Source organism: Protopterus annectens, chromosome 2.part0 (genome assembly GCF_019279795.1).
Source record: "Protopterus annectens isolate FY-2018-M chromosome 2.part0, PAN1.0, whole genome shotgun sequence".
Classification (NCBI taxonomy): Eukaryota; Metazoa; Chordata; order Ceratodontiformes; family Protopteridae; genus Protopterus; species Protopterus annectens.
Window position 1 is genome coordinate 308334446 of NC_056728.1, and position 12339 is coordinate 308346784.

The following is a 12339-nucleotide window of genomic DNA, read 5'->3' on the forward strand; positions in this document are numbered from 1 at the left end:
ATAATAATCTGGCAAGACTGTTACACTGAAGATTGTGCAAACATTATGGTACTGAAGTGGCTGTAAAACAAACACTGGAAACATAAGCCACAAAGCATCATAGAAAATGATGAAGTCTATAATATTACATTGGATAACTTCTACATACACATCTAGCTGGAAGCAGCTGCATGAGATCCATATAACTTTTAACAGCAGTATTGAAACACAAATTAATGATTCGCTAGGAATTAGTAAAATATGCTGGGTACTAAGTGAGTATTTTCTATACAAGAAATTTAGCCACTTCACATATGGTATAAATTAAATCTTTCGTACATTTAAAAACATAATAGATAGCAATTATAGTCTAAAACAAACACTCTTCCTTGTATTTCCCATAGCTTACACTCCACAGACTGTCTGGATTCCTTTAATATTAATAAAATGTTAAATCTTAAGGACAATAATTTAAATTTTTGGCACGAATTTTTAGATAAAAACAAAATTCAATCAATACATTTTCTTTTAGCCAGATACAATGTCAGCCAAGATAACTGGTTATGTTTACAGTTGTTATGGGAATTTATTGAATGTAAAGTGATAGTATCAATATATCTAGAAACAGATTCTATACCAAAACTTTTACAACTTTTTATGTGTTGTAATTCGATGAACACTGAACACAAACTGAGTATCTCACCTATATACAAAATCTTATGTAATGAATTTTTATCCATTGATTCAGCTTTTTGGGATTACTCTATAAAGGTTAATAAAGAACCTTTGTCAAATGAAAATAAGAAACAGTTATTAAAATCTATAAATAACACCACATCATTATATTGAAAATTATTTATTTGGAACTGTATCCATAGAAGTTTTTTCACCCCACACAAGACTGCTATTATATCTAAATGTAAAAAAACAAAATGTTGGAGATGTGGTGATATACTGGAAGCTAACTGGGTTTATATGTTCATCAAATGCAGAATTCTTACACAATACTGGAATGATTTTAGACATTTTATAAAAGCTTTGTGGTCTGATAAGTGTCAAATTGCTAATTCTGATTTTTATTTAATATACCTACCTCAAACATCAGTTACCAATTCTTTGGTCAAATTTGGCTATCGCCAGAAAAATAACAATACTGCACTGGAAAAATAAGCAAGATCTTGTATTTGCTGATTTTTATAAGACTAGCAAAACGTGTCTGTAAAAAGGAAATGCAAACCATTTTTATTAGAACATCTAATTTAACTTATAAAAGATTAGCTTAGCAGAAACTGCAAATTTTATAAGATAAATATTAATGGTTCTTATAGATTAAGTCAAAGTTTGTCATGGAGGATTGTATATAGTGTACATAGTTGTTTATTCAGTGTTCATGGTATGTTTTGAATTATGCTGATTGTCAATGTCTAACTGAAAAATCAAATAAAAAAATTGTTGGAAAAAAAAGAAATTATGAAATCTAGATCACATGGGATCACCCATTACCAACAGCTCAAAAGACAGATGCTAGAAAACCCGATATAGTGGTCCATGAAAAGAAGACAAAAGTAGCGCTGATCATTGAAACTGCCACACCCAGTGATTACAGTCTCTTGAGTACAGAGAGACACAAAGTCGTAAAATATCAGGATATGTAGGCAGAAATGAGAGCAATGTGGAAAAAAGATACCCAGACAGTTTCAATAGTAGTAGGAGCAATGGGTCTTATAAAAAAAGAAGCTACAATCATGTTTAGATACGTTACCAATACATGTAACCCCATACGAATTGCAGGAGTCGTCATTACTGGGCACATCGCAGGTGCTGCAAAGAGCACTTCTGGCTGACATCAAAGATTGAAACAATACTAATTTCAAGAACTTTAATCCTACTTTAAACTTAGGAATGGGGTCCATTCCCATCATGGTATTACAAACCCAACAGACTTGGAGAAATTAAGAGAGAGAAACAATATTGTATTCAAAAAGTAGCAGAAAGTATACTAAGAACTAAGCCAACATAGGAATGAAGAAAGGAGATTCTACTGATGGGGATGACTGCAATTAAGGGTACAAAAAACAGGCAAGAGGGGACTAGACTTTACTGAAGAAAAGTGACAAAGGAAACAAGGAATTGGGAACAAATAGAGAGCGAAAGATAACGGAATGGAAAGAGGCCAATAAAACATTTGGGCTGCAGACTAGAAACTGCCTACCCTATTAGGAACTGGGGTCTATGTTAAATGTTCGAACATCCAAAATGTCGAACATTACATGGTTGAGACCAAGTGTTCGACATTTGGATGTTCGAACATTTAAAAAAAAAAAAAAAAAAAAAAAAAAGAAAAGAAAAATAAAACAGCCCCCCTGCTCCCCACCTACGTAAATATACCAACTGAGAGACCGCACTTCAGTGCAGAAAAGGGAAATTCTCCCTATCTGCATCGTATGGTGCCGTTGAAAGTCAATCTTCGAGCACACAAAATTTCAAACGTTTGGTCTCGACCATGTAACGTTCGAAGATTTGACAGGTACCCAGGAACTGATGTCAGAGTTTAGGCAAAGAGAAATTCCTAAGTGAACGACCTGCACTGGTTGAGTTTTTACTTGAATGCGGAACAGAAGCCAGTGTTAAAAAAGGGATAATTTGTAAAGCATGTAAAATACTGCATGATAACAAAAGGAATCAATCATCGGCAGTCAGAAAAGATTGGACAGAGAGATTACATAAGCAATTCACAAAGAACCACTGGTAAGGAATTGTTTGTTTCTAAATAGCATTCCAAGCTTTTTGCGAACCTTTATGATGGTATGTGCTACATGTAAATCAAATCTCATGCTGATGCCAATTACTACACCTAATAGTTTGAACTGCGCATTTGGTGTAATTATTGTATTGTCTGAAGCTATTATGGGAGGGTGGCCTAATGGTTAAGGTGTTTGCCTTACAAACACAAGGTGCAGGGTTTGAGTCTCATAAGGGATAATTGGCTAAGCTTAAAATGGCTCGCAAGGGCAGTTAGCTTAGTACTAATCTATGAACCTATGAACCTATGAATCTAAGAATGAGGGAGAAAGGTCAGAGGCTCTGGAAGGTTGGTAGACCATTCATTTGGTTTTATTAGGATTTAAGATGAGATGAGCATCAGTGAGACAGGTTTCAATGGCGGAAAAGGATCTTTGTGTTACATCTTGGAGCTGTGGTACTTTAGGGGCAGCACATATAAGTGTTGAATCATCTGAATATTGGATTAAGGTAGCTCAAGACACAGCAGTACTAAGGTCATTGGTAAATATGCTGAATAAAAGGGGACCCAGTATAGATCCTTGTGGTACTCCCAGTGTGACAGGGAGGAGGGGAAAGAGGTCTTGCAACCATTTCACTGCTTGTTGGCATCCTGTAAGATAGCCATGGAACCAGTTAATAGCAGAGGGACTAAAGTTTAAGTTAGTGAGAGTGGACAATAATTGGGATGCGATACAGTATCAAAGGCTTTAAACATGTCTAGGAAGACTGCTGAGACTAGATGTCCTTTAATTCTGTGTTGATTAATGGTAAAGTTCAGGAGGGCTGTTGTGGTGCTATGACTGGGTCTAAACTCATGTTGGGATACGGATAATTGGCCGTTATTTAAGAGATAGTGGAGAAGTCTAGAATTAATGCATTCTCCTAGGATTTTTGACAGTAGGGATAGAATGGCTATGAGTCTATAATCCGAAAGTTCAGTAGAGGTTTCCCCCTTTATGTAGAGGTATTATATGTGATATTTTCCAGATGTGCGGAACATTTTGTTCAGAGATGGAGCAATTGATGAGAATGGTGACAGGGAATGCGATTGCATCAGCTGCTATTTTGGGGAAGTTGGCTGGGAGCTTGTCGGCTGCTAATGTAGAGGGCTTTAGTTTTATTTAGTAGTTTTAGATAGTAGAAACAGGGATGGGTTAGAAGGAGAAGGCATTATTATTATTATTATTTTTACTTGTGGATATATTTGGTTGACTGGGGGAACTGTATTTTGAGAGTTTTAGAATGCTTTCAGTAAAATATATGCTTACATTTTTCTGTAAGATTATTGGGGGTGGTTGGGGATGGGGTTGACAACTGTCCTAGTTCCAGTATCTTGTTAACTGATGACCAAAATTTCTGAGGGTCTTTTTGATGTTTCTGTTGTAAGCTGGCGTAAGAATTTATTTTGTCTTGTTTTATTTGGGATTTTGTTGTATTCCTGAGTTTTTCGAATTCTGGGTGATTTGGGTTAGGACTTGTTAGTGTACCAAAGATGCCAGGCTTTGGCCCGTTGTTTTCAGAGAATTTTAGTTTCCTTACTAAGCCATGGAGTGAAGTTTGCTTTGGTACGAATTAACCTGGTTGGTGCAATATTATCACTGACTGTAAGGAAGGTTTTGTTGAGGTATTCTACAGCTGTATCTAGAAGCAGGTACTTATGGGGAGTCCATCGACATTCTTTTGGTGTGGATATTAGTGTTTGGGGATTAAAGTTTTTTTTTTCATGTTATGAATCTAAAGATGATTGCGGTATGTGAGTGGATTTGTACATCTAAGTAGGTAGGTTGGTATATGGTCTCTAAAGCTGTCAGGTAGGCAGCCAGAGTGTTGGGACAGGAGAGGCTTTTGGGGAGTATTCAGTCTATGACAGTGTGTTTGTTAGATTTTTTTTTTGTTTATTCTGGTGGGGGTTTGGTTTGTGTGAAGCCAGAGAGATTTATATGGTTAACAGGAGTTAGTGAGTTATAGGAGTACCAGTCTATACGTCTCCCGTAATTATGGTTTCCTGGGTGATGGTATTACTCATCTAACTATGGATATGCCCTAAGGTGGAAAGCTTACTGCCAGGTGGAATATAGATGGCTATTACTATGATGTCTTTGTCTGACTTAATCTGAAGTTTAGATACAAGTATTTCTGCACTGTCAGTCTTTGGTGGAGATTTGTCAATTAGTTGAAATGTGAGATTATTTTTGTACATTATGGCTACTAGTCTACCTATTTTTCCTTTCCTGTCAGCCCTAAGAATATTGTAGCCTGCAAGAATAATTTCATTACAGTTTATATGGGGTTTAAGCCATATTTCGGTTAGGACAGTAATGTCTGGTGAGCAGTATATGAGAGTGGCGTGTAGTTCACTAACCTTGTTTACAATACTTCTGAGATTCAAGTTAATAAGTAGTTCAGAGGGTGAATGTGATTGGTTGGCTGAGAAATGGGGTGGCGGGCAATTTTTCCTGTTTGTTTTTTGTACTGCGGGGATACAAGATTGCAAAGACATGGCAAGGCCTTAAGTTTAATTCTGGTGGCTGCCATAAAAACAATTATTAGAAAATAGAAACAACAGTGTACACCAACCATACCTGAAGTAGTGAATATTGTAACAGGGACAAAAGAACAGGAAGTGGCATCTCTAGAAAAGAGCGAGAGTAAATTACATGGAAAAAATGGAAACTGTGCGAGCAATACATGCAGAAAAATGTTTTGGAGGAGGAATAATGTTTAAGAATTGACTATATTATATAGAAAATATATCTGATGTGTAATTGTAAATGTGTACTTTTTAAAATGGTTTGTTTACTTTGATATAAATTTAAGTTTGCAGAAAAAAAGACTCTGCCTAACCATTTTCTCCCCTCTCAGCACAAGGGCTTTTAATGTTTTACATGTAGAAATATACGCATTGTGTCCGATATCATTTTACATCCGCAGATATATGATGTAGACACGTTTTCATCATCCTGAGTAGACATCACATAACCATCCCTAAAAGAAACCAAATACTTTACAACTTCCCAGTATGAAATATTATAATGACTATATACGAATAATGAATGTGGCCATCAGTAGAGAGTTGCAACGTTGGTACACCCTCAGATTTGTCTACATTATTTTTGGACACCATATCTGGATACTTAAAACTGCTTCTAGTTTTTTTTTTCCTTTTGTGCAAATATAATGATTAGCTGCATTATGAATTTCTGTCATCTCACCACATTTCCTGTCTGAACAATTTTACAGAAAGTTGTTCAAGTGCTCTGATACTATAACAGAACAATACATTTCTGATATGCATCCTGCATTTGCTGCCACAAAAAGATGTACTAAATCTAGTTATATTTGCATTATGTATAATGCCAAAGTATAATAATAAATAAATTATTCTGACAGCCATAACATTGATTGCATTTTTTTTCATGAAATATGCAAGCAATAATATCTGACAGGGGGTTGTTAATATGTAATTAATGTCACCCAGGGGTGTTATGAGGCCCAACACCGCAGGCTTACATGCATACCTATGTACCATCTGAACACAAACTAAACTAAAACTTTCTAGCTGCAGTTTCCCCAAAACAACACATTAAAAGGTGTCTGGGTCCTGCATACTACAGGGTAATGTTCAATACGCTCAAAGTGCTGTAAGTGAGAGCCTCTATCTTCCTGCCGTGTTACTCAAATTAAATCCCAAATCTGCTACCAGTACTATATCATACTGGGGGCAGAATACTCGCTGTATTACCAGACACCACTGTTAGGGATACACATTATGTCAGGAAGAGGTAATACGATACAAAAACATTTAATCTAAATTAAGCTTCTTATTACTTCTGGTATAATCATTTAACTGCCAAGACCACTGCATAACCAAAAACATCACCCAACGTGGGATGTCCACACATGTACAGTGTCCATAACACTGCATGCAAGACAGGCAAAACTCTGTCTTGCATGCAATAACAGTCTTCAAAATCCAACAGCAGCATGTTGTAGAGCTATGCTGTATAAGCACAACGTGAATTTAAAAAAAGCATTCTGAAGCAGTCTCCTATGTACAAAGGGTGGTGGCTTGTACAGAACATTAACACGCATGCAAGTCTGCAACCCTCAGCTGGCATCCTGTTTATCTAAACAAATAAAAGTCCCTGCATCTCCTAGCTAGAGGTTTATACATGCAGCATTATCAGCATTATGTACTCGTCAGTGGGACTGATGTAAACTAAATGTTTTTTATGTATGTATGCATGCGTGCATGTGAAAAATGAGTAAGACTTCTTAGATTCTTTGGACTGATTAAGGATTTTTATTATCCACACTTGTGTCTTTGCGATTAATTTTTTGAAGATGGGATTGGGTGACCAAATACACTTTCTTCACAAATGTTTGGAAGTGCAAGCAGGCATCTGTGGGGACACAGGCAGAATAGCAGAGTTCTGGAAATGGAGATTTATAACACATTATTACTATACTATTACTGCAGAGAAATGGAATGTTATGAGAATCTTCCGCACAAAACTAGAGTGTATCAAAATGTCAAAATGTTAAGTGTGATTCTGCAGATAACAGCAGCAGCAGAAATTTGGTCTATCCTGCATATAAGCTCTGATAAATACTTACATTTCCGGTTTCAGGACGACTGTGGTACTATTAAGTTACATGTGGACCCCAAACAGTATTGTCTGCTTTGACAGTCTGACGCTAACAGTCAGACATCAGATCTACTTTTTCATAAAACAATGGCCATGCTAATCTGTCTCTCAATTTAATACTAACATGGTTACTGCTTCAGAAATACCTGTCCTACTAATACAGTGACACCCCACCTTGTACAATGGTGCAAGCCTGATTACAAACAGGAATCTATATGGCCAACTTAAACACTAAAAGTCCATCATACAGGTGTTGATACAGACTTCAAGAGTTCTAATCACCTTCTTGGTCCAATTATGTAAATTTAGTGTATTTCAGCACTTCCAAGGAAAGCTTTAGATCAAAAAGGTCTATCCCATGTACATAAGAAATGTGGTTCCACACTGTAATGACTAGCACTCCGGACTCTGAATCCAGTGACCTCATTTCAAATTTCATCAGAATCTGTCAGCCTTAAATTTGTCTGGCAGTTAGTGCAGAGGATTAAAGCTCTGAACTATTAAAACTGCTTCGTGTAGCCTATGGCACAGGGACTGATGCTTTCTACATCCAGCTGTTTCCTGTACAATTTGATCTCGTCACTTAACCAGACAGTACTCGAGGGTCACCCCTAAAAAGGGACACTTGTGTTTAGTGGGCTCACCTGGTAAACAAATAAATTAAAAAAAAGAAAACTGTCACAGTGCCTGAAACATCCATTGTAATCTAACTATTTACACAACATAAAATCAGTGAAAACTAAATGTTTAATAATAGGAATCATATGCTTTTGATCCAATACCATATACAAACATTTCCACAGATCAGTGCAAGGGCGTTATTCCAGCCATAAACTGCAACAGGAAAGTTGAAGGCAGTGATAACTCCAACTAGGCCCAAAGGATTCCACTGTTCAATCAAGGCATGGCCAGGTCCTGCAAAAATACATGTATGAAAGTTATCAAAACTGTCCTCAACCAGTACAATGTAGCACAGTAAGAAAGCATTAAATGCTAAATAAAATGTGCAGCAGGCAATACGAAAAAAATTATGACATAAAAATGTTTTTAAAGTTAAAGTTTTTTTCTAAAAGGTCTTCAGACAACCAAAGTGAAGGAGGCTGTTAGCTTGTGCTGAATTTATGTAACCTCATAGTATCCCTAGGTAAATATAGGTAATATGTGCTACACTTACAGTTTTGTTCATATGTACCTTACTTAAAACATGCATCACTGAATCTAGATGCTCTATATAAAAAGTGCAAGTCATACGTCAGACGGTCAAGTTTATGATCTATTGGTCTTCAAGTACCTTAACTGCTGTACCTCATGGTGATGTTTTGTACTTGCTATAAATAAAGATTATTTTTAATAAATTTAAAAATATGACGACTAACAGAAAAAGCTTATTCCATGATCACACTGCATCTATCACTTTTGCCGTTACTGATGTTTATTTTTAGCATTAGGTTTTCTGATCTAGTGTTAAGTTCCAAAGCAGTGCAGCCCAGATACTAACTTTCACACAGAACCAAATCAGACATTGTCCTGCACACCAGGCAGAGATGAGCACAAAGTAATCAATTAGGAAAATAATATAACAACAATTCCTACAGCTCTTGAGAATATTTCAAGTCCGTCAACTCTATGATTTTCAGCCGATAATCAGAGTGCCTTTTTAAGTGGTTTCAGGTGGCTTGTTCAAAGGCTACAAAATGCAGCACTGTATTCATCATATGTTGTAGTACAACCAGCTGCCTGGAGAAACTAGAAATGCCTTTTAGGATTAGATGGGCTGCAAAGTATGCTTTTCTGACACTGGTAAACAAACCATGGCCATCTTTTAAATATGTACAGACTTAAAGTATTAGAATACAATATAGTCGATGAAGCACAGATTTAAAGCAAGATGGTACAAGCCAAGACTTACTGGTGGCAAGATGGTACAAGCCAAGACTTACTGGTGGCAAGATGGTACAAGCCAAGACTTACTGGTGGCAAGATGGTACAAGCCAAGACTTACTGGTGGCCATCTACAGAAGGCTGAATGACCATCAAGCATATACGGGTTACAGCACCACTCTGGAAATAAAAATTATACAGTAAGCCCTATTTAGTATTAGGGCCTATCAGCGTAAGCATTGTAAACTGAAGGTTCCCAAAAGGAAAATGTCAGGTAAACATAAATTGTACTCTGGGAACATAAGTTGCCATATCCTTATCTCTGTGAAACCAGACCTTGGACAGCTTTAACTGTTCAAATAAAGGGCTACCGCTGCCCAGCTTTCATCCCCGCAGAGCAAAGAAAGCAAACTGAATTCCTAACAGCTGTAACTATAAATAAATAGTTACGGCTGCCTGAGCTCTTCTCCATAAACCAGATCAAATATTATACATTAAATATTTGGGTGAAAGTTTCTATTCCCACCCTTCAACCACCCAAAAAAAGTTCCTGTAAAATTACGCTAAACAACAACTTCTGCATCATCAACATGCATAAAAAAAAAATAAATAGAAAACACAAGTGGAAAAAAACTAAGGGTAATGCTGCTCAATGCCAGAAGTCTAAACCTCAAGATGCACGCCCTCAAAGCCCTCCTCAGTATGGAGAACATCGATGTCTGTGCAGTGACTGAAACCTGGTTTAAGGCTCCTGAGAGCACTCCAGCACTATCAGGTTTTACCTCATATCATGCTTTCCAGCCCCAAAACTTGGACCGAACCACAAAAGGAGGGGGAGTATCCATTTTCATCAAAGATACCCACACTTCCAGGTTAGTGGCAACGCACGAAGCATCGGAGACTATCCAGGTGCAACTAACCATAGGCAAAACTGCCTTACAGTTTGTAGCATGCTACAGACCACCCTCTCAAACTCAGGAACCCCACACAGCCTTCCTGAAGACACTGGAGAGTATGAATGTCTCTCCAAATACCATAATTTTGGGAGACTTCAACTACCCAAACATAGACTGGGAACATTACTCAAGCCCCAACACCCTAGCCCAAAGGTTCCTAGAATTCATAAACTCAAATGCAATGGAACAACTAGTCACGATTGCCACAAGAGGAGACAATATACTAGACCTGATCATCACAAACATGGGGACAAAATGCTCCACACCGGAAGCATATCCCTCTTTCGTAAGATCAGACCATAAATTAATCTCACTGGAAATCCACATCCCGCCCCCACCCCCTGCACAAAAGTGAAGAACTTCTCAAAAGCAAACTTCACACTTCTTAAGACTGAAGTGGTATCCTTCAAGGCCCCTGGGCCAGTGGAAACCACAACCCACACTGCTGAATCATTTGCAAATGCCTTCTATGGGGACCTTCAAGAATGCATGGATCATGCAATCACAAATAAAACCAAGACCCATTCCCCCAAAGGCAGGCGCCCGGTCTGGTGGACCCCAGCCATAAACAAACTTTACAACAGGAGGAGGAAGCTACTACATGACAGAGCAAAATCCCTAAAAGGGAAGGCATCTCTGATCAGTACTAGCAAAAAACTACGATCACTCATAAAATCATCCAAGGCCAACTTTGAGAGAAAAATCGCAAAAGACACAAAAGACAATCACAAGGCCTTTAGCTATGTTAGAAATCTGGGTGGAAACTCCCAGATATGCTCAGAGTTAGTCCAAAATGACACAAAATACACTGAACCCACTGACATTGCCAACATTCTGGCAGACAGGTTCAGTGCAAATTTCTCCTCCCCCTCCCTCCCAAAAGGAGAAATAACTATCCTAGCAGAGTGTAGCCTCCCTAACATCTCAGATGCCCAGGTGAGAGCCACCCTCTCTAAAGCTAAAAACACAGCATCAATGGGACCGGATGGTGTCCCGGGCTGTGTGCTACATGAACTCCAAGAGGAACTAAACCCACACATAAGGCTATTGTTTAATCTTAGCCTTACTACAGGATACGTACCCAAAGAGTGGCGTACGGCAACAGTGGTCCCACTTCACAAAGGCGGTGCTTCTACGGACCCTGGAAATTACCGCCCCATAAGCTTGATGAGCCTGGTCTGCAAAGCTATGTTGAGGATCATTATGGAACTCATAAACAAAGACATTGGGGACCTACAGACATTGGATCCTACCCAATTTGGCTTTGTCAAGGGCAGATCCTGCCTTTTGAACTTGGTCGACTTTTTTGAAACAGTCACTAAGGCCATTGATGAGGGTAAGGCAGTTCACACAGCCTACCTTGACCTTGCAAAAGCCTTTGACACAATACCCCACTCGGGCATCATAGACAAACTCACCAGCTTAAATGTAAACCCATATGTTACAAGATGGGTTGCAAACTGGCTCAAGGACTGAACCCACAGGGTCAGAGTTGCTGGAGCTATGTCAGACTCTAAGCCAGTCACAAGCGGTGTCCCACAGGGCTCAGTCCTGGGACCCCTCTTGTTCGGCATTTATTTTTCCAAGGTACAAGCAAACATAGGAGGATTGTGGCTGACAAAGTTCGCAGATGACTGCAAACTGGGCGCCATAATTGATACTCCAGCGGACACAAACATCCTTCAGAGAGGCCTCATAGAAACAGATAATTGGTGCCAGAGCCATGGCCTTAAGCTGAACGCCAAAAATGTATAGTCATACCCTTTGGGAAAAACAAGGTACCCACAAATTACCACATAGGTGGTAATCCATTAAGTACGGAAGAGGTAATCGGGGACCTAGGGACCCAGGTTGACAGTAACCTCTCATTTGACACTCACATTGCCAAAGTGGTTAGGAAGACCTTCTATATTGCCCACCTTATCATGAAGGGTTTCACATCTAGATAAAGAGAGGTCATTGTGCCCCTGTACTCTTCTCTTATCAGGCCAATGAATGATTACAATGCCCCATTTGGGATGTATCTCACCCGACACCTGCAGCAGTTGGAAAGATCCCAAAAGTTCCTCACCAAGAGGATAAAGGGTCTT

The 12339-nt window shown here is 38.5% G+C and overlaps 1 protein-coding gene across 1 annotated transcript in view; it reads right to left on the reverse strand.

Annotated features, from left to right (window-relative positions):
- Positions 1-12339, reverse strand: part of ALDH7A1 (aldehyde dehydrogenase 7 family member A1) — a 760748-nt gene that overhangs the window by 456180 nt on the left and 292229 nt on the right. The window contains exon 6 of the mRNA XM_044060782.1: positions 8195-8327. Coding sequence (XP_043916717.1) covers positions 8195-8327 — 133 coding nt within the window. The remainder of the gene's footprint in view (positions 1-8194; positions 8328-12339) is intronic.